The sequence below is a fragment of the Glycine soja genome, chromosome 20, assembly GCF_004193775.1.
Source record: "Glycine soja cultivar W05 chromosome 20, ASM419377v2, whole genome shotgun sequence".
Lineage (NCBI taxonomy): Eukaryota > Viridiplantae > Streptophyta > Magnoliopsida > Fabales > Fabaceae > Glycine > Glycine soja.
The window spans coordinates 28008437-28032661 of NC_041021.1; the positions used below are offsets into that span (position 1 = coordinate 28008437).

The 24225-nt window shown below is 40.6% G+C and overlaps 1 protein-coding gene across 1 annotated transcript in view; it reads left to right on the forward strand.

Annotated features, from left to right (window-relative positions):
* The window catches only part of LOC114403212 (exocyst complex component EXO70A1-like), a 50078-nt gene that overhangs the window by 16442 nt on the left and 9411 nt on the right, over nucleotides 1-24225 (forward strand). Inside the window, exons 4-9 of the mRNA XM_028366022.1 lie at nucleotides 374-634; nucleotides 2391-2529; nucleotides 2605-2817; nucleotides 7550-7755; nucleotides 13455-13646; nucleotides 13737-13836. Of these exons, the coding sequence (XP_028221823.1) occupies nucleotides 374-634; nucleotides 2391-2529; nucleotides 2605-2817; nucleotides 7550-7755; nucleotides 13455-13646; nucleotides 13737-13836 (1111 nt within the window). The remainder of the gene's footprint in view (nucleotides 1-373; nucleotides 635-2390; nucleotides 2530-2604; nucleotides 2818-7549; nucleotides 7756-13454; nucleotides 13647-13736; nucleotides 13837-24225) is intronic.

Consider the following 24225-nt stretch of genomic DNA (forward strand, 5'->3'; position numbering starts at 1 on the left):
AAGAAATAAGAAATATGAAATGAATTCAATCCATTTTGAAGTTTAATTTGATTTTGCCTCTTGTATCATCCATCTGGTTGCTATCCTTAAAAGGGTTTGGTATTTTTGTTGTAGTAGGTCTTATGCTTTATAAATTTCAAAGGTTTATTGATTGTCCGTGATGCTCGTTGGTAACAGCTCGATGGTGTCCTTGATGATATTAGTCATAGAAGTATCTTCAAATTATATAGGAAATGGTTTACCTGTCATAGAAGCATAATGGTATTCTTGAGGAACCTTTGGTCTTCTGCATGACTAAATGGTTTAATTTTTTTTTTGGGTGAAAATTATATTTATGTTATTTTGCAACACCTCTTGATCTGTGTGATTACAGCAAACCTGTGGAACCTGAGTGCCTCTTTGGTTCTCTTCCAAACTCAATGCGACCTTCAGCAGCATCACCAGGTCGTGATGGTGATCCTAATGGAAAGAATCATTCTTCTGATTTCCATTCTGAGTTACATAAAAATAATGCTGATGCTGTTCAATACACACTTCCTGTTCTTATACCACCAAGAATTTTGCCGCTGCTCAATAATTTAACCCAGCAAATGGTTCAAGCTGGTCACCAACAACAGTTGCTCAAAGCATACAGGTAAAGCTCCTTCTCTTGACTGTTTTATTTTAAAAGGAAAAGGAAATTTCCTTGCTGTGGTCCTCTATAGATGCATATTGCATAAGTAGTCTGAACTGAAAAGTATATTTTCTTTTGAAGCTTTTTATCATGTTCAATCCTGTTAGAAGTTTAGAAAATGATTAAGGAGATTTTTTTCTATGATGTCTTGGCCTTAAGTAACTTGTGATTGATTGACAACTCAATTCTATAATATAGATATAGCAGTGGGCTAGAGGCAGTACATGTTTCAATGTGCATTCTTTTTGGCAATTTCTGGTAGGGAAGGTTTATATTCCTTTCCAGTATGATTGGTGCTTCTTTGTCAGTTTTATATCTTTCTGTGTGGTTTGGTGAGGTTGCTTGTTCTTTTGGGTGATCTACAGCTGGTTGGGTTGTGGTATTGCGACATGGAGCAGGGGAAGCTATAATCTGTTCTGTTGTGGTGCAGCTTAAAAAGAGTTGCAGGTGGTTGGTGTTATACCAATGTGTTTCAACTTAAAGGAGGCTGTGGATGTTATCAAGTCCAACATTAGATCTCTGTCTTCTTTGATTGATGGGTTATGTTATTTGTTTCTGTTTTTCCTATTATGTTTTGGGTTTTGTATGCGTTACAAAAGTTAGGAGGTTTTTGGATTTTGTTTTTTTTGTTCTGTTAGGATAAGGATAAGAGTTGTCTTTCCTTTTATTGTTCCAGTTTCCCTTGATGATCTGAGGAGTCGAGTTGAGATGTTTGTGGAGACATCTGCTTTCCTCCCTTTGTATTTATAATTGTAATTTCCTGCTGAGAATAATAAATGAATAAACTTTGTTCTTATCCATTATTTCTTAAGCAAGTGCTTTGGGAACTTATCCAAACCGTGGTAAAATTGACTGCAACAGGAGCCAATTGTGGCCTGGTATCTTTTGGAGATACTGTGGACAGCATTTCTACCAATACTCAGCAGCTGGCCTGGCATTGATATCCTGTTTTCTACAAGATCTAATTCCACTCAGTTTAGTATTCATAACGTGAATTGTAAACTAAAATTTATCTAGACTGGGCACAAACTGTGAAGCTTATAAATTATAATTATAATAGGGTAAAAAGGCAAGCTTGGACTCCTTAAAGGAACAAAAAAGAAAAGAAAAGAAAAAAGAGGAAAATTATGCAGATTTGCAACATGGTCTAGAAAATTCCATTGCTTGGTTGATTAATTCTATGGAACCAGCAATAGGTAAGCCATTTCTATTCTTTCTGACAGCTAAGTGTAGTACTGTCAGAGACCAACTCTGACTTGGAAAAAAAAAATCACTTTAGACTTGAGTATAATTCTCAGAAAATTGTCTTCTGCAGAAAAAAGTTGTAAGAATCTGTCTTTTGATACTTCCTTACTGGTGTTTCATTCAGAGTGCAGCTATTGGTAACATTCTTACTGCATTTCTGGGTTGTTTGTGTACCAATCAAAGAAGAGTTATACATAGATTGTTAATATCCTCCATTACTTTGTCAATATTTATACTTCTATTTGATGGACAAGTAGTTGTATATAATGTGTTCACAAAATTATACTTGTTCCCCTGTATATTGCATAACGATATCTGTGTAATTTTTTGTGTATGTCCACATGCTTAAGACAATTACCATCATCTATGAATTGTATGCCTCCTATTACCTGTTTGAAGCATATTAAATGTTATCATTGTAACTAATATTACTATTTATATAATTATGATTATCATCATTATTATTGTTCAGAGATACCCGTTCTAAAGTATTGGAAGAAAGCCTGCAAAAGCTTGGAGTTGAAAAACTAAGCAAAGATGACGTTCAAAAGCTACAATGGGAGGTTTTGGAAGCCAAAATTGGAAACTGGATTCATTTCATGCGTATTGCTGTAAGACCACTGTCAAATTTGTTCACATATTTTATCTTTATATTTTCATTTAAATATGCAATTGTACTTGAACAGGTCAAATTGTTGTTTGCTGCGGAATGGAAAGTTTGTGATCAGATATTTGAAGGATTTGACTCACTTGGTGATCAGTGTTTCGCTGAAGTAACTGCAAACAGTATTTTCATGCTACTTAGTTTTGGAGAAGCAATTGCTAAAAGCAAGAGATCACCTGAAAAGTTATTTGTACTTTTGGACATGTACGAAATATTGCAAGAGATACATTCAGAGGTATTAACTTTTAACATCCAAATTCATGAATCTCTCTGCTACTTTCTGTAATTCTGTCCACTGTGAAGATTTCATAAATCTTAATTGGGTTATATATATATATATATATATATATATATATATATATATATATATATATATATATATATATATATTCAATAGCCAAAGTATGATTCTCTTTAACCTTAGTATTTTTATCACAATTGATCTAAGGCAACAAATGAATTTCATAAGCATCCAGCATCATTTGCAGCTAGTTGTAGCTTTAAGCATTTGATGTCCAGCTATCAATATCATTACTGATACATTCAGATAACATCTGATACATTCTCATTAGCATTCCATGCTCAGTTATCAATAGCATTACTGACACATTCTCTTATCTTTTTTTTTCTTTACAAATTTAGTTTTGTATACTGTTGTATGAAGTTATATAAAATCCAAACACCAAGGCAACAACAGACATTAGTTCTAAATTTCATGTTACAGGGGAAGTGATTTGTTGCAAATATCAACTTGACAAATGTTGAGAGGTGAAAACTAACAAATTTGTGGTCAGAGGTCACAAGTCACAACACTTCTCCCAAAATATTCAAAGTAGCAGTTTTCCCTCTCTATAACATACTAGTCTAAACGGTTATCCAAAAAACACACGTAACACATCTATCAGAGATGTCAAGTTAGCATAAGAGTTGAGAAAGATGCAATGTTGTTAATGGCGGAAAGTCAAAATTCCGCCATAAAAATATGGCGGATGGCGTAGCGGAAAATGGCGGATGTCATGGCGGACAAAAAAAAAAAAACATATATATAAACTCATTGAAATTGAAAAAAACAAAGGATTGCATTCAAATAAACTAAAAAAGTTTCATGAGTTCATACAATAATCAAGTACCAACACCACATAAACTCATTAAAGAGTTCAAAATAAGAAAATGATAAAAACATAATGCAAAGTGCGAAGTGAGGCTCTAATCATCTTCTCCAATCCCAACATAATCATCTTCGTTGTTATCATATGGTAATGGAGCATCTCCCTCTCCCTCTTCCCCATCAGACGCCTCAAAATTGACCATGATTTCTTCTTCTTCAGATTCAACATCAATATTTTCCTCAACATCTAGATCCTCATCATTTTCTTGGACTGCTTTTTGCTTTCTTGATGAAGATCCAACAACCATTGCCTGTTTTTTAGAAGTTTGGGCAGCAGCAACACTTGTTTTTTGCTTTTTCCGCCTAGTATACATCCTACACTCTCCAACCCCCGAAGCCTGATACACAGTTGCCCAATTTAGAGCATCATCATCTTCAAATACCAAATCATTTCCAGCATCATTATCATCATCTTGATCCATCTCTCCCACGAGCCATTCATTGCATACATCAATATCATTAAGAGAAATTGGATCAATTTCATCTCTTGCATTATATCTTGGCTTCAATTGTTGGTTGTATTTGACAAACACCAAATCATGCAACCTCTTGTGCTCAAGCCTATTTCTTTTTTTGGAATGAATCTACAACATAACAAATAAATGTTGATTTCAATCTCAAATATACTCCAAATAAAACTTGATCATCAAAATTAAATAAAATTAAAAAGTATAGTTAGAGTTTTGTCACAATTACTTGCTCAAACACACTCCAATTTCTTTCACATCCTGAAGCACTGCAAGTTAAACTCAAAATCTTAATAGCTAGCTTCTGCAAATTTGGAGTTTGTGACCCAAACATTCGCCACCAATATGCTGCAATACCAATTACCAACCAAGAGCATAACTTAGAATTCTGAATTATAACACTAATACATAAAAAAAATAGTATGATAAAAGTTTCTTACTAGGAGAATGGGTTTTCCTTTGAGCCATTGCAAAGTCGGAACCAAAGTGGTCAGCACCAATCTTGTAAAGATGCAACTCGGTTAGAATTTTCTGTTGCACATCAAATTGTGGAATCAACTTCTTAATGCACTTAAACAAACCATTGGTGACCTCAAAATCAAACTCCAAGTCAGTGTTGTCATAAAAGAACTCTGGATTTAAGAAGTGGGCAGCTGCTTGCAATGGCCTATGAAGCTGACAATTCCATCTTTTATCAATGATTGCAAACACATCTTTGTACTTGCTTTCATTGTTGTTGAAAGACTTGATGATTGTTTCTTTTGCCTTGTCCATTGCTTCATAAATATAGCCCATGGCTGGTTTCCTTTCACCATCCACAAGACGAAGCACTTTCACAAGTGGAGCCATGACTTTAAGAGTGTAAACCACACTATTCCAAAAAGAAGGCATGAGCACTACCTTTGCAGCTTCTTTTCCCTTAGGCTCCTTAGATAGCTTGTTCAAGGTCCATTCATCAGAAGTAAACATCTTTCTAATATTGGCTTTCTCTTTGTGAAGTCTTTCCAAGGTTAGATAAGAAGTGGCAAATCTAGTAATAGCATGTCTCACCAATTCCCTCTTGTTTGTAAAATTTCTCAACAAACTTAAGGTACTAGAATGGGCATAGATAAACCCAACTAGATTCATTGCCCTTCTAATTGTCTTCCTTATCAAGGGAAGCTTCCCAATATCTTCAAGCATCAAATCAATACAATGAGCTGCACAAGGAGTCCAATAAATATGTTTCCTTTTCTCCTCCAACAACTTACCCGCTAAAACATAGTTGCTCCCATTATCAGTTACAACTTGAACAACATTCTCTTCTCCAACTTCCTCCACAATGGCATCAAGCAACTCAAAAAGCTTTTCACCTGTCTTTACAAAATCAGAGCCATCAATAGACTTCAAAAACATGGTACCAGCTTGAGAGTTAATCAAAAAATTAATGATGCATCTTTGTTTCCGATCAGTCCATGCATCGGACATAATAGTACAACCATACTTGACCCATTGCTCCCTATGGCCTTTCATCAAATTTTCAGTATATTCAACTTCCTTCTTCAAGAGTGGAACTCTGATGTCATGATAGCTAGGAATGGGCAAATGTGGCCCATATTGACCAATGGCTGCAACCATGTTCTCAAAGTTTTTCAATTTAATGAGGTTGAATGACAAACCTGCTTGGTACCAAAAGCGAGCAATATGTTGATGCACCTTCAATACTTCATTCTTATCCATTGACTCTCTTATGTTCATTTGCCTCAGCATCTCCATTTTTCTCCGATTGATTGCATTTTCTGGATTCTTACAAAATTTGTCCATTGGTCCTTTTTTAGTCCCACACTTTGTCTTTGCACTTGCAGCAGCATTACAAGAGTCCGCAAACTCATCTTCTTCACTTCCATCACATCCAATCGGTTCACCAAATTCAAAATCTCTTATATTTGCCATATTACCACTGCCAGAAGTACTGTAAGTGGTCCCGCTTTTTTTTGTAGCCATATATTCCTTCAACTCTTCAACTATATTTGGGGGAGTTTTCTTGCAAGCTGCAACGTTGCCCGACTTCCCAATCAGGTGTTGTTTGGCTCGGGTTATTCCTCCCTTAGTGATTTTTCCACAGAAATTACAAACAATGGTGTTTGTATCTCCTTCCACTAGTGAATGGCAATATTTCCAGCCTGGGTCTGCCTTATTTTTCCTCGTTGCACTTGCAGTAGCAGCATCGGATGATGGTTCAGCCATTTAAAAGAGGACTGAACAGAAAAAAAAAAATTGTGGTGTCAAATACGAAAAAAAAGGGACTGTTAACAGTAAAAAGGGGTGTCAAATAGCAAAAGGAAAAAAAAAGCTGTAGACAGAAAAATGGGGTGTCAAACAGCAAAAAGCCCAAAACAAATTTTTTTTAAAAAAAAGATCAAGGCTGACCCGTGTTCGTCTTCTTCGCGAGACAGAAAGAAGGGGTGTCTCGGGAGGCTGTGTTGTCGGGGCTCGCGCGAAGTTGGCCTTCGTCTTCGTGTAAGGGGTGTCGCGGGCGGCGGCGGCTGGCTGCGCGGACTGCAGGTGTCGCCTGCCGTGGCGGCGGCTGGGTGCGGCGGGGTGAGGGAGGGACGCAGAGGTGCGGCAGGGACGCAGGGGCTGTTCTGAATCACAGCTGCGTGGGTCGCTTTTAATTGAATGAATAACCGGGTAGGGTTGGGTCGGCCCAACTCCTACCGCGGACAAAAACCAAGCAAAATCCCACCATTTCCGCCACCCCGCCATAACCGCCATGGCTATGGCGGCCGCCATCCCAAACCCGCCACGCCACCGCTATTCGGTGGCGTTTTTTCGCAAATCCGCCATGGCGCCGCCATGGCCGCCATTTAACAACACTGGAAAGATGTCCCTAGAAAGTTCAGTATCAGGAGTCAGAGGCTGATAATAGGAACCAGGATCCATATTTTTCAAAATTGATCAGCATTGGACAATGATCTGAAACATAAGAACAGAGGCTGTAGCAGATACAGTTTCACCAAGGAAAGCCATGATGAACTGGTTGCCCTGCATCATATAAAATTTATACTCATATGCCTGTCTCTAATTTAATCAATCAAAGCCTATACTTTTCTCCTCGTTAAAGTGGGTCTCTTACTAGTTTTTACTCCCAACAATTTTTCAGTCAACCTGTGATAGAATTTCACATTAGCCATGGCAGTAATGATGTCACAAGTCCAAGATGTCTGATATATTGTGTTCAAGTCATGCATTATAGGTTTTTGTGGCTGTTTTGCATTTGGTTAATTAGAAAATAGGAGGCATATTTCAATGGTTGTAACTTATTATCAACTTTTGCTCTGGTTAATTTGCAGATTGAAATACTCTTTAAAGGCAGAGCTTGCACTAAAATAAGAGAAGCTGTAATGGGTTTGGCAATACAGCTTGCACAAACAGCCCAGGAGACCTTTGGAGATTTTGAAGAAGCAGTTGAGAAAGATGCTACAAAGACTGCAGTAACTGATGGAACTGTCCATCCTTTGACAAGCTATGTGATTAACTATGTGAAGTTTTTATTTGAGTAAGTTCATATGTGCTGTATTCTGCTTCAAATTCTCAACCACACCCATGAAGTTATCTCTAGCATTGTATATTGTTTTCATTGGTGAAAAAGCTGCATCTTTATTCATCTAGGATGTGTAGAATTTTAGGTTTTCTCATTTTTCTATGGGTACAGTTTCTTTGTTTAATTTCTTCTGCCAATTATCTTCACTTGTTTGTATTTATTTGTTTAGAAGCTATGCTAAAAATTAGTTACGTACTTGCGGGAGTTGGTTCATGAGTCCTAAAACTCTTGCCAGGAAACTAATATTACTTGGCTAGAGCAAAACAGAAATTTGGAGGTATAAAAAGTTGATGTGTTTTGGTAGTTTGTCCAGGTTTGGATAACATTTAGCTTGCATGTGCAAGAAAGATGATTCCTAGAATGTCTATTGTTAATAATTTATATGTATGGTCTCCCACAAAGAATAAGCAGGGAGCTGCAGAATATTGCATCAGATTTCCCAATGCCAATAAGATCAATTGTGACTGTAAAAGGGTGCTGTGCTGTAGCTTGCCTCTACTTTTACAAATTTGTTGTCTTCAACTTTGTCAGATCTTTACAAAATCATCCTGTCGATTATTCTATTGTACTAATTTGAAAATTCCAACTCTTGTTAACTGACTTTTATTTTCCATTCTATTGATGTTTCATTGAAAAAATTGGGAAGTCCCATGCATTAATTCTAAATTAAGTGAAGTTACTTATTGTAGATGATTGCGAAAATTAGGCAGAATCATGTGATTCTGATTGTACGACTATAATTAGGATTTGCTATTATTTCCTTTCTTAGTTACAACAGTTATAGGGATTTTGGTTCCTGATTTTTAGCTCTAAATTAGTGTACAAAATCAGTCTTGTAACCCTATTTATACACACCATTGCACCTTTTTCAAACAATAGAAAAATACAGTTCATTTTTCTATATGGTATCAGAGCTCGATCTGATACTTCCCTGAATCCAGTGCCGGGCCTACCATGGAATGGGAGAAAACAGAAAACGCAACCAAAGGGGAGACTAACATGCTGCTAACCTGCTCTCCTGCTCACCTGAAGGGATTGCTCTCCCTATCACAGGCCACAAACTGAATGGGCAAAACTTCATCCAATGGGAGAGGTCAGTTTGCATCTTCCTCCAAGGAAAAGGAAAGGAAAGGTATATCTCGGGTGACCCCAAACAACCAGAAAAGGGGATCCCAACCTTCAAAAATGGCAACTGGAAAACAGTTTGGTGATGTCGTGCCTTCTCAATACCATGACAAATGAAAGTGGGGAGAACTTCATGTATTATGACACCACATAGGAGATATGGGATGCAGTGAAGGAGACATACTCAAATATTGACAACACTTCTGCCATTTTTGAGATCAAGAGCCTGCTCCATGACATGCGCCAGGGAGAAAAATCAGTCACTGAATTTTTCATCACCTTGAGTAGATACTGGCAGCAATTGGATACCTACGAAGAAATAGAATGGAAGTGTCCAGATGACAAGAAGAAATACAGAGAGCTGGTGGAAAAGGACAGAATCTACAAATTTCTGTTGGGGCTTAATAGGGACCTTGATGAAGTACGTAGAAGAAAATTTATGCTAGGGAACATTGCGCCAGCCCCATACATTTAAAACACGACATTGGCAGCAAGAGGGAATCAGATACGTCCACCATAGAAGAAGAACCGCCCCTGGTGTGATCATTGCAGGAAACTAGGCCACACCAAGGAAACTTGCTGGGACATCCATGGTAAACCACCAGATGCAAAGTCATTCTGGAATAAGGAAACCAGAGGCAACACAGCTTATAACACTTCTCAAGAAGGAGAGGTAAGTTCTGATCCAAGTCCCTTTAGCAGGGAACAAATGGAAGCCCTGCAGAAACTTCTCCAACAAACCTTGTTGAGCAGAGGGAAACCTACTAGTACAGCAAAAATAACCCAGAAAGGTACTTTTTCACATGCTTTAAACACCTCCAAAGGGAAAAGGAAATCCTGGATTGTAGACTCTGGAGCTTCAGATCACATGACTGGGGACATAACTGTTTTGGACAACTATTCTCCATGTCATGATCACTCTACAGTTCGGATAGCAGATGGTACACTCTCTAAAGTTGTTGGTAAAGGTTCAGTTGTGATTTCAGAAGATATCACTCTAAATTCAGTACTTTATGTACCCAAACTTGACTGCAACTTGCTGTCCATCAGCAAATTGACAAATGATTTGAACTGTGTCACTAAATTTTCCCCTAATGTGTGTGTTTTTCAGATTTTGGGGTTGGGGAAGACAATTGGCAGTGCTGAAGTATGTAATGAGCTCTATCTCCTTCAGGTTAAAATTCCAATAAGAAACCCAAAGCTAATTCATGTGTAGTGATCCCTTTAAAAAGCGAAGTGTTGGTAATGTTGTGGCACTATAGATTAGGCCATCCAAATTTTATGTATTTGAAAATAATGTTCCCATCATTATTCAATAAAAGACTAAGAAATTTTCATTGTGAAACTTGTCAATTATCCAAGCATACCAGGAGCACTTACCCCCCACAACCTTACAAACCTTCCCAACCATTCTCGCTAATCCACAGTGATGTATGGGGACCATCCATCAAGAGCCAACAATATTACCGGCTCTAGATGGTTTGTGACGTTCATCGATGACCACACAAGAGTCACATGGGTGTTTCTTATGAAGGAAAAGTCAGAAGTAGGATGAATATTTGAAATTTTTCATACAATGGTGCAAACACAATTCCAGACCAACATTAAGGTGTTGAGAACAGATAATGGTCGTGAATACTATAATTTCATGTTGAATTCCTACCTACAGAAAAATGGAATTGTGCATCAGAGTTCATGTGTAGACATTCCAGAACAGAATGGAGTGACGGAGAGGAAAAATAGACACCTACTGGAAGTGGCGAGATCACTGATGTTGGCCACAAATGTACCAAAACAATTTTGAGGAGAAGCTGTATTGTCCGCAACCTATCTCATAACAGAATGCCTTCTAGTGTCCTTAATTTCAGCTCCCCTCACACAGTCCTTCAGACCACTTACCCAACCAGCAAAATCCTCACCTCAATTCCCTTGAAAGTGTTTGGCTGTTCAGCTTTTGTTCACAACCTAGACCCACACCGTAGTAAACTTGATCCCAAGTCCATCAAAAGCATATTCCTAGGATACTCACCTCACCAAAAGGGGTATAAGTGCTACTCTCCCACAACCAGAAAATTCTATCATACAATGGATGTTACATTTTTCGAGCATCAGCCTTACTATCCCAAAGTTGGCATTCAGGGGGAGAAGATGCCAGTTTTGACTGACATGACAGAATTCCAACTTTTAGACTCAAAAAAGGGTGAGATCATTTTTGGAGATGGCAGAAACTGCTCCTACAGAACCGGATATTGAAGAAACTATATCAGCAGTACCAACAGAAACTGCTTCTGCGGAATCAGAAGAAACTCAACCAAGGAGTCAAGACCAAAACTGGAGGGTTAACGTTAGAAAAAGGAGAAACCAGAAGGCGGTAGAGCCAATCACAGTTCCAATGCAAAGCCATAAATCTGACCAGGCTCCTGAAAATGAAATCCCTACAGGTAACTTTGTTCCCATCTTTGAATCCGTTCATACTAATACAAGTAACTTGGATATGCCTATTGCCTTGAGAAAAGGGATGAGAACCTGCACTCAACACCCCATTGAAAAATATGTCCTATGGAAAATTATCACCGGGATACAAGGCTTTTGTAGCATTGCTTGATAGCACTCACGTCCCAAGAAACATTCAGGAAGCTTTCCAACATCCTGAATGGACTGCAGTAGTGAATGAAGAGCTTCAAGCATTGGCAAAGAATAACACCTGGGAGATCACTACTCTTCCTAAAGGAAAGAGACCAGTTGGATGCAAGTGGATATTTACTATTAAGTACAATGCTGATGGTAGTATAAACTGGTAGAAAGCCAGGTTAGTGGCAAAAAGGATTCACCAAATTATATGGGGTGGACTATGAAGAAACCTTTGCACCAGTAGCTAAACTCAACTCAGTTCGAGTTATTTTGTCCTTGGCAGCAAACCTAGATTGGCCCTTGCACCAGCTGGATATCAAAAATGCCTTCCTGAACGACGAGTTGGAAGAGGAAGTGTACATTAAGATTACTCTAGGTTGTGAAGCAGTCAGCACCTCAAATAAGGTATGCAAACTCCGAAAGTCATTGTATGGTCTTAAGCAATCTTCGAGAGCTTGGTTTGAGAGGCTGACCTGAGTTGTCAAGAAAGAGGGGTTCACCCAATGTCAGTCAGATCACACAATATTTGTTAAACACTCATTATAAGGGAAGGTAACACTATTTATCGTTTATGTGGATGACATTGTAATCACGGGAGACGACCATAACCCTATCAATCACTTGAAGAGTTTTCTGACTAGAGAATTCAAGGTAAAAAATTTGGGGCAGCTTAAGTACTTAATAGGGATGGAAGTGGCTCGAACAAAGCATGAGATCTATATGTCTCAAAGGAAGTACACCCTAGATCTACTTCAAGAAACAGGGATGCTTGGGTGCAAGGCAGCCAACACCCCTATGGAACCAGCCAACCAGAATAGCTCCAAAGATGATAGTCCTCCAGCTGATAAAATCAGGTACCAAAATCTGGTTGGAAAATTAATCTACTTGACACATACTAGGCCGAACATTGGTTTTGCAGTAAGTATGGCAATTCGCCATATGTCAAATCCCACAGATGTTCATGAGAAAATTGTGAGGAGAATCCTACAATACCTCAAAGGTACCCCAGGCAGAGGTCTCTACTTCAAGAAAAACTCAGACAAGGGCATTGAAGTATATGCAGACTCGGATTGGGCAGGTTGTGCATCTGACAGGAAATCAACTACTGGTTATTGAACCTTTGTGTGGAGGAACTTGGTAACTTGGAGGAGCAAGAAGCAGTCCTTGGTAGCCAGGAGTAGGGCAGAAGCCGAACTAAGAGCCATGGCACATGACATTTGTGAAGGAATTTGGCTGAAAAGGATGTTGGAAGAAATCAGGATTCCCACCAACTCAACAATGAAGATACTCTGACAACAGAGCTGCCATAAGCATGGCCAAAAATCCAGTTCACCATGATCAAACAAAACATGTAGAGATTGATGCTTCATTAAGGAAAAAACTGACCAAGACATTATAGCTGTTACCCATGTTCCATCATGTAACCAAACAGCAGACATCCTAACTAAAGCTCTTCCAAGACGCTCATATGAGGACATCAGAACCAATCTGGGAATGATAGATATCTATCACCCAGATTGAGGGGGAGTGTAGATGATTGCGGAAATTAGACAGAATCATGCGATTCTGATTGTACAACTATAATTAGGATTTGCTATTATTTCCTTTCTTAGTTACAACAATTATAGGGATTTTGGTTCCTGATTTTTAGCTCTAAATTAGTGTACAGAATCAGTCTTGTAACCTTATTTATACACACCATTGTACCTTTTTTCAAACAATAGGAAAATACAGTTTGTTTTTCTATACTTATCAACCATTCAATTTCTCTCACTTTATGCTAGGATAATGCTTAAACCTTTTATACTTTCTCCTTTGTTCGTGTTTGTAAATTGTGCCTCTATTTATTTGAGATCTCGACATATTTAACCATACCAGAATTCAATAAATATTTGCAGCTATCGATCTACCTTACACCAACTTTTCCAAGGAATTGAAGGTGATTCTTCACAGCTAGCATCTGTGACAATGCGGATATTGCAAGCTCTCCAAACCAATTTAGATGGGAAATCAAAGCACTATAGAGACCCTGCTTTGACACATCTATTTCTCATGAACAATATTCATTATATTGTCAGATCGGTTCGGAGGTATTTCATACACATTTTGTGGTTTTAATTTCACTGAAACGTGAAGTTTCAGTTCAAATATATTTTTCTCCTAATCCTCTTCTATTTTAGGTCTGAAGCGAAGGACTTGTTGGGGGACGATTGGATACAACGACATAGGAAGATTGTGCAACAGCATGCCAATCAATACAAAAGAAATGCTTGGGCAAAGGTGGTTTTCCTATTGATTTATATGACTACTATATGGCTTGCAGCTTTCTTGGATGTTATTGAAGAGACTAGAGGTTGTGAAATGCTTGAGTGCTTAACCCACTCAACTGATCTATATTTATATAGACTTAGGGAGTAAATACAATGTGAAATTTACAAGAATATTAATGAAGTTCTATTACCTATGTACATGCATGTGAATTTTTAGATACATGAATATGTGATTAACTAGGTACATTAATAACTATTCTTTGTTGGAACAAGTATCCATACAATGTGTGTAATTCCAACACTTGGAACAAGTACGTATACATTGTGTGGAACAACTATCCATACAATGTGTGTAATTCCAACACTCCCCCTCAAGCTGGAGCATATAAGTCAAATGCTCCAAGCTTGGAACAAATATTTTGAATTCTTGGTCCCCTTAGAGATTTTGTAAAGATTTTTTTTTATTAGCAAAGATAATATATTATAAATATGAAATGGAGTTCCAGAGGTACTAGAGTACATCAATCTGAGTACCATACAAATGGTTCCAGAATCAGACAAACCTAGTCTGAGAGGGAACCATTCTATGGATACTAGTAAAATTTACATTTAGTAGTAAAAACGTTCTATCCTCTACTGATACAAAACCCTGTCTAATGCTACTAGACCAATGGTTAAAGTGGATAGTGAAAACTTTCTCAAAGTGCCTGAGCCACGTCCATAGAGTGAATATTGCATCTTCAAACAATGTTAGTGTTGAAAGTTGCATTAGAAAACACTATGCTGTTCCTAAGCTTCCAAGTGGACCATGTTAAGGCCAGCCACCAGCATTGCCACCTCTTCATCCTAACACCATCAGCCTGAACATCTATGTGTTGGAGGAAGTGTTGTTTCGGGGTGAGGGGGACAGCACCTTTTAAATTCAGCCATGACGAAGTTTCCCACCAAATAGGTTGGATTTTGTTGCAATGAAGAAATAAGTGGGCTGAATCCTCCTCATTAGTTCTGCAAAAAGGGCATAAGATTTCTGTGAGCTGCACTTGTCTTCGCTGTAAATTCTTTCTTGTGGGCAACCTATCATTAATTAACCTCCAAGCAAAAACTGTTATTCTACTTGGAACCTTTATACTCCACAATTTGTCAAAACAATCCTCCCGGCTTCCACCTGCAGATTCCTCCGTTAGCATGTTGTAGGCATTGTGTGCTGAATATTGGCCTGTTGGGTCTCCCATCCACTCCCACCTATCAGATCCTTGTTGCTGAATGATCTTATGTTGGACCTCATTTAGGAAGCTAACAGCCCTGTCAACTTCATTGTCAAACAATGGCCTTCTCCATGTGAAATTCCACTCCCATCCATTGTCGTTGTGGCTTCCCACCTGTTGTATAACCTGGTGCTGCTGTTAGGAAATCAAATACAATCTAGGAAATTTTTCCTACCCACATATCCACCTATCCTCCCAGAATTTGATTTTATCTCCGCTGCCTACCTTCCACTTCAATCTATTTTTAATAAGCTGTCCCTGTTGTGTATGATTGAGGGCCCTTTTTAAATCTCTCCACCATATTGATTGAGGTCCTGCTCTATCTGCTTCAAACAAACCTCGCCATCCTCCATATTTGAATTCCACTATTCTAGCCCATAATTCTCCGTTGTGTTGCATGAGATTCCACCCCCATTTTCCAAGCAATGCAAGGTTGAAGTTATTGACGTCCTTAATGCCCAAACCGCCCTTTTCCTTTGGTAGACATACTGATTCCCACCTGATCCATGCAATCTTGTTTTGGTCGGGTCCGCCTCCCCATAGAAATCTACGCTGCAATCTCACTAGCTTACCCAACACTGATTTAGGTACCCTGAAAAAAGAGAAGAAATTAATAGGTATTGATGTTAGCATTGACTGTATTAGTGTCACTCTCCCCCCAAAAGACAAATGTCTTTGTTTCCATTTCCATAGTTTTCTCTCGCACTTGGTAATGATAGGGTCCCACATCTGAGTTCTTCTAGGATTCGCTCCAATAGGAACACCTAGGTAGGTGAAAGGAAAAGACATCAAGCTACAGTTGAGGTAATTGGCTGCCTCAGTCTTCCATTGATCCGACACACCAAACGACCCGAAACTACTTTTGGCAAAATTAATTTTGAGGCCTGACACAAGCTCGAAAGTCCTCAAAATTGCCTTGATTGCTTTGACATTTTGCATAGTAGCCTCACCAAAGAAAATTGTGTCGTTTGCGTATTGGAGGAGACTAACCTCCACTTGATTCACGCCCACTGAGAATCCCCTGTATAGACCCTTTCGAATGGCTTGTGACATCAGACCACTTAGGGCTTCAGCAATGATGTTAAAGAGGAGCGGTGCTAAGGGATCCCCTTGCCTAAGTCCACATTAAGGGAGGAACTCCTAGGTTGGACTACCGTTTACAAGGACCGAGACAGATGTGGATTTTAGACACCCCTCTATCCAAAGTATCCATCTGGTACAAAAACTCATACGCTTAAGCATATATAGCAGGAAATCCCAAGACACCGAATCATACGCCTTCTTGTAATCAACCTTGAACACAATACATGGCTTATTTTTCCTTTTGGCTTCATCAACCACATGATTTGTGGTTACCACACTGTGCAGCATATGTCTTTCCTCTATAAATACTGATTGACTTTCATCAATGAGGTTATGCAAAACCTTTTTCAGTCTGTTAGCAAGAATCTTAGCCATTATTTTATACATGCAACCAATCAGTGAAATGGGTCTATAATCTTTCAACATGAGTGGGTCCACCACTTTGGGAATGAGAGCAATGAAGGATGCATTGGAACCCTTTGGGAAGATTCCATTTACAAAAAAATCATCCAGAAAGCAGAGGAAATCAGGTTGAAAGACGTGCCAAAATTGCTTAATAAATTTGAAATTCAATCCATTTGGGCCTGGACTTTTTTCACTCCCGCAACTTCAAACTGCCCTTTTCACCTCATCTTCCTAAAATCGACCCACTAGCATATCATTTTGGTGGTTGTGTACAGTCTTGAAGGTAATCCCATCCAATCTAGGTCTTGCAAAGTCAGGTTCTTGAAAACGCTTCAAGAAAAACGCCCTAACTGCCTCTTTAACTATTGTCGGCTCCTCAGTCCACGGCCCATTAATCATCATTCCCTTCAGACAATTTTTCCTGCGGCTTGAATTAATCAACAAGTGGAAGTATCTGGAATTACAATCACCCTCTCTAATCCACCTGGATCTCACTTTTTGTCTCAGTAAGGATTCATGTGATTGAGCTGCCACCCATAACTCTTCCTGAAGCTTTTTTCTAGACACTACTTCTTGAGGCTCTAGAGGTCTGTCAATGGTGTCCTCTTCCAATTTGTTTAAGTCTTCCTCTATCTTCTTATACTTCTTGAGCGTGTCACCAAAATGATCTCGGTTCCAGTTCTTGATGTCAGCTTTGAGTCTTTTAATTTTCTCCTTTAGTATAAATCCTCCCCAACCACTTTGCCGATTGGAAGACCAGCTTTGATGAACGGTCTCCCTGAAGGATGAATCTGTGAGCCAGCAATCAAGGATCCTAAAAGGTTTAGGTCCCCAATCGACGCATTTGGATCTAAGTAATAGAGGGCAATGATTAGAAAAATTCCTGTCTAGTGTGTATTGGGCAGTCCCCAACCATTTAGAAAACCATTCAGGGGATAACAAGAATCTATCAAGCTTGCTTTTGGCTGTACCATTTGGTCTGAACCATGTAAATTTTATGCCTACCCACGGTGCTTCCTCTACCTCCATCTCTGCAATCCAATCATTGAACTCCCTAGAGGTACTGTCTTCCATAGCTTTGTGGCATACACCCATTCTCTCTGCTGGCTGCCTAATGCTATTGAAATCACCTACCATGCACCAAAGACCCCCAGATGCGGGGCTTTTGATCTGCTTAATATTGTCCCACAACAATCTTTTATTGTGAATATCGCAAGGCGAGTAAATGTTGACAATGTGAACTCGCACGGCCTCTTGAAGCCACATTCCTATCAGCAGTAGAAATCCATTCCCAATTACCTTCCTCTCTAGCACAAAAGATTTCTCACTCCAAATGCATAAGATACCACCTGCTGTATTCAATGAGGGTTGTGCTTCCCAGTTGACTTCAGTGTCCCCCCATAAAGCTTGACATATAGACCTGTCAATTGTCTCCTTCTTTGTTTCCTGGATACACAACATATCTATGTGTTGTGTGTTGACCATCCTTCTAATTGCTGGCCACTTGACCCCCTTCCCTAACCCTCTTACATTGTAGGTGATGATATTCATGGGTTGTCCTCCTGTTCCCCAGTCTCTCGACCTCTTTGGTGTCTCTATCTTCCATTTTCATTAGCTTCTGCACATACCCCTTTTGCATAGACCCAGAAGTCACACCTAAATCCATTGCCACGTTCCAGATATGCTCTGCCTCTTTAGACGGATTGTGAGCTGAGATTTCTTCCTCAGTTGCTGGTGATGCTATTGTGGCCTCGAGAGGTTTCTTCTTTCGCCAAGTTTTCCTCGAGTAAAAGCTGAATGAGTTATGTGGGGTCAGATGATTTCGCAATGGGCTACCAAGGTATGGGGCTAGTAATTTGCTGGGAGTGTGAGTAGCAGACACCAACCCAGTATTATCCACTGTCTTCGGGTCACTTGAAGTGGAGGTTTGATGTGGTAGAGGCATTTTTGTGGTCAAGGCATTAGGTTTGACTGCACATGATTGGGCTTGGTTATTATTGCACCACTATTTTGGTGTACGATGCGTGCTGGAAACATTTGGGTCCGTAATTTCCTTCATTAAGGTTTCGGGATGTTGGGTTGGTAGTGTGGTGGGGGTGTAGATAGCAAAAAATGGCCTAACCTTATCACTCCTTTGCTGGTCACGTGGGTTATTTAAAATAAGGATCTCCTTCCCCTTGGAGACAACGGTCTCCTGCACACAACACTTCCCTCTTTCTAGCAAGGGGCTATGCCTCCCGACAGGGGTGCACATCCCCGCGAGTTGGTTATCTCCATTTTCATGCAAGGTCCACTGTCGGGCCTGTGGGTCAGGTGGCATGTACATCACGGGGTCCTTTGGGGTATCGTCTGGGCTAGAGATTCTGACTTGGTCCTGGACAAACGCAAAGTCCCTTTGGGTACAAGCTTTACCCGTTGGATAATGTTTGTTTTCAATACCGTCAGGTAAAAGCGTATGGCCGCCGATGTCCGATGAACGGCGCTCGCTGTCCGTGGTCATGCCTCCCGGCGTCGAGCACTCGCTGTCGACCGTAGGCGCTGGGGCTGCCGCCGCTACCTGCAAGTTGGTGATGTCCGATGACAGGCACGCGCTGTCTGTGGTCTTCCCTCTCGGCATCGAGCCCACACTGTTGACTGTGGGTGCTGAAACTGCCGCCACTACCTGCAAGGTAGGTGAGGTTTGCAGCGACGACGTTGTGACTGACCGCGGCGAGGCCATGTCACTCTCCTCCGAGAACACTTCCTCCGATGAACTAGCCTCCCTTCAACGCCTACAATAGGGTGGGTCTGCTAAGCTTGCGCTTTCCTCGATGATGTGCACATTGAGGATCTCCCCTTGCATGTGTACGCTGATTGTATGGTTGATTAGGGGGCTCCAAGGTGTTTTTATCAACACCTGTGCCACGTCCAGCTGCCGGAGATTCTCTACGTCGTCTTCAACATCCACCATCTCGCCTATACCTGCCGTAATCTTCTTGATGTGCTGAGTATCCCACATCGTTAGTGGAATCCCCCAGCATCGTACCTAGGTTAACCTGTGCCCTGGACGCATCCTCGGATTCCACTTCTCCATTGAGTAGAAAATGGATTCTTGTCCTTCAATCTGTTCTTCCATCAAATTTCGAGCTTGATCGTCTGTGAGTCCAAGAAGCAGGACCATGTCGTCTCCAATGTACTTTGGCGATGTGGTAGCGGCTATTTCCCACGGGAGTTCTTCTTCGACTCTGTCATACAGTGCCACGTTGTTCAATCTCCCCACCCATGCTTCCTTAAGCCACTTCTGCCCTGTTATCGGTATATCGAGATGCACCATGGATCGCGACCTATAGCAGATACCATCATCTCTGGTAAATCTGCCCCTTTGTGCCGTTGTGGAGAGGTTTCTCGTCACAGCTTCCACGTAAGATCCGCCCTTCACTCCCACATTCACTTCTGGCTTCATTCTTAGGTACCTACCTCTGTACTCCTCCTCCTTTTGCTCTCCCATTTCTCTTCCCTGAGCTGCTTGGTGTGACATTCCCAGCTTGCTTTGTGAGATGATAATCCCATGGGATTATCAATTGGTCTATAATCCCATGAGATGATACTTCCTTTGTGAGATGATAATCCCATCTTTTGACTGAGCAACTTCAATTCCAAGAAAATATTTAAGTTTGCCCAAATCCTCAATCTGAAAATGACTAAATAAATATTCCTTCAGTTGAGCAATTTTTTCCTGGTCATTTCCTGTGATGACTATATCATCTACATAGACCACCAAGTAAACACATCTACTCGATGAGGTATGACAATAAAAAATTTAATGGTCTGCTTCACCTCGTTTCATCCCAAAAGCCTGAACAACTGAGCTGAATTTTCCAAACCAAGCTCGTGGAGATTGTTTGAGTCCATAAAGAGACCTCCGAAGTTTGCAAACCAAGCTAGATTCTCCCTGAGCAACAAATCCTGATGGTTGCTTCATATAAATCTCCTCTTCTAATTCCCCGTGTAGGAATGCATTTTTAATATCCAACTAATACAATGGCCAATGACGGATGGCAGCTATGGCATGAAAAAGTCGAACAAAAGTAATTTTAGCCACAGGGGAGAAAGTATCTCCATAATCTAGGCTATAAATCAGGGTATAACCTTTGGTTACCAATCGAGCTTTGAGGCGATCAATCTGTCCATTGGCCCCAACTTTTATAGCACATAGCCATCGACAACCAACAGGTTTCTTGTCTAGGGGAAGAGGAATCAGCTCCCAAGTACCATTATCCTCCAAAGCCTGCATTTCATCAATCATGGCTTGTCGCCATCCCGGATGATCAAGTGCTTCACAAAGATTTTTAGGAAGAAAAACAGAAGATAAATACGAAGAAGAAAGACGATGATAACTTAAGAAGTTATAAATAGGATAAGGATTACGTGTAGACCGAGTACCTTTCCTAAGAGCAATGGGCAAGTCAAGATTCTCTTCGGATAGGGTTGTTTGCCGGAGTAGGACATGATTCAGCTGGTCTTTCATTACCTTCAAGTTCTGCGTCAGGAATTCGAAGATGACGTCGATATACGATGGATGATCTTTGAGTCTGCTCAAGTGGAAGATTGTCAGGAATATCTATGGTCGAATCTACAGTTGACTCTGATTCCTGCAAAGAAGGTGATGGACCTAGATAGGGAATAGGAAAAACTTCTTGAAAAGTATTGGACTCAACCATGGAGGGAGCAAAGTATGGTTTTTCTTCAAAAAAAGTTACATCTACAGAGATATAATAACGATTGTGAACAGGAGAGTAACATCGGTAACCTTGCTGTAATCTGGAATATCCAAGGAAAACACATTTGATGGCTCGAGCAGCAAGCTTATCAAGACCTGGAGACAAGTTATGAACAAAACAGGTGCATCCAAAAATACGTGGATCAATATGAAACAATGGTTCTTTAGGAAACAAAATGGAATGTGATATTTTATTTTTAATAGAGGAAGAAGGCATCCGATTTATCAAAAAACAGGCTGTCAAGACTGCATCACCCCAATGTTGGACAGGTACATTGGCATGAAGTAATAATGTCCGAACAATCTCAATAAGATGCCTATTCTTCCTTTCGGCAATGCCATTCTCTTGAGGAGTATGAGGACAAGAGGACTGATGGAGAATGGCTTGCGCTGACAAAAAAGAAATAGCAAAAGAAAAGTATTCTTTCGCATTATCACTCCTAAGGATCTTAATTGTCTTACCAAACTGAGTTTTAATTTCATTAACAAACTAGTGATGTACTACAACCAATGTATGACCTAACCGAAGAGAGAGAAATGAGTAGAGAGAGAAACACTGGGTGGGAGAGAGTTAGGACTAAAAGGAAGAGGAAACAGAGTGTTAGAGAGAACTTGAGGGAGGGTCCCCGCCTGACCTATGCCTGGAAAAGGAACGGACATGGCCAAAGCTACAAGCGAGCAAATTAGAGAGATCAGAAAGACATAACATCCTTCTATTTCACCCGTTTCCCTGAGGACGCAACTGAGAAAGATTTGTGGCACTACTTCAAAAAATTTGGCGATGTAGGAAATCTTTATTTCCAAAAAGAGAAACAAGCTTGGCAGGAAGTATGGTTTTGCAAGATTTAGAGGAGTGGAGGACATTCACAAGCTAGAAAGAAGACTAGACAACTCCATCTTTGGTGGGCTAAAGATGCACGTCAACACCCCAAAGTTTGAAAGAGCACAGGTCAGAAAGACACTTTCAGCAGCCAAAAGACGAGAATGTGTTGAGCAAATTGCTATGGAGACAAATAGTGGAAGACAACAAGGAGCGGGAATGAAGCAAGGATCGTACGCGGAGGTTGTGATGAGGAACGTTCCAAGACCACACCAGAGGAGAACATCAGCCACTGACGATCACAACACTTACAGATCACGTTCATCGGTGTATCTAGACATTTCACTGACAGGGCAAAAATGGCTTAATGAGGCATGGGTGGGGAGGCTGAAAAATCCAGCTTTGTTTGATAGGGTCAAAGACGATCTCCTCTGGGATATCGGAACCAACATATCGCCGAAATACATCGGGGACGATATGGTTCTGCTTCTCGGCCTCACCAATGACAAAGCAAAGCGAATGATTGACGTGGAAAGTGAAGGAGGGGATTCGTTGTTCTATTCACTAGAGAAGTGGAACCCGCGGATGCGTACGGGTTATAGTTGACATGGGTAAGCTGCTGGGGAATACCTTTAGCGGCCTAGGACACCACCCAAATACAGAAGATAGTGGCTTCTATCGGGGACTTGATCGACGCCGACGACGATGTTGAGGAACTCCAAAAACTGGACAGGGCCCGAGTCCTAATCAAAACACCGTGGACGTCGATAGAAGAACACACTGTCGACGTACACATCCAAGGGAAGGTATTCAGTGTACACATCACGGAGGAAAGCGCAAATCACTCAGGCGCGTGCCATTGCCTCCGAAAGAGGTATTTGAGCTCATCGGAAGAAATCTACTCAGAGGATAGTGATGCTGGAACGCCTTGGAGCGTAACGAACTTGAGAATGGAGAAGGAGCATGAGGTGCAGTCCATGACAGCGTCGGGAGTCACCATAGCGGCGACAATGGAGAAGGAGCATGAGGTGCAGTTCATGGCGGTGCCGGGAGCCACCATAGCGGCGTTAATATTCAGCCAAACATCACCATCGGAAGTAACGTCGTCGGGAACATCGCACCGTGACCGCGCTATTAACTGGAGGATCAATAACCACAAAAAACCCAATGGATAAAGCAATTATCCAGCGGTCTTTTGTGCTATCCAAGTTTAAAGTCAGCGTTGCAACTCCAACGGCTATCGCCGGGGCTGGAAACGCTACTTTTGGCACGGTCACACATGACCAGCACTACGCCATGACTAATGAAGGGGAAGCGCAGAAAAAAGTGAACATGAGACCTGCCGACAGTACAACAAAGTTGCCTGAAATAGGAAGCTATGACGTGGACAAGAGCTTTATGCCTTTGGGAAGGCAGATTTTAAATAATCCCCAGTCACGTGACCATGGGGAAGACCCTCTAATTGGACTGGGCTTTGCTGAACACCCCCCTGGAAACACCTTTCCAGCACGCTGCTAGTTCAAATATAAGCACTGCAGGCCCAAATAGCGCATGCAGAGTGTACGTTAGGAAAAGATGGTGCACAAAGCAAGATGACCCAAGTTGTCTAGCTTGTCCACTCCCTCACACAGCTACGGAATTAATAACTCCCCCACAACAACAACAACCACGCATCAATGACAATCAAACAAAAAAGCAAGAACAAGCCACTAAATGTCTCGAAAACAAAACAGCACAAGCAGTAGCGGTGGAAGCTGATTTAGTCAACAATCAGACTCAAGAGGCAGAAGTTTTATGGAAAATGGCACAAGAGTTGGGTGTCACTAGCGGGCCAATACAAAAGAGCTTTGTGGAGAAAATAATGGAGATGGAGGAAAGAGACAACAAAGAGGCAGAGAGGTTGGGAAATAGGAGTGTGACCCCATGAACATTATCACATATAATGTTAGAGGGTTAGGGAGGGGGGGTTAAATGGCCAGCAATTAGAAGGTTGGTTAATAAACAAGACATAGACATGCTCTGTATTCAGGAAACAAAAAAGGAGGCAATTGATAAACCCATGTGCCA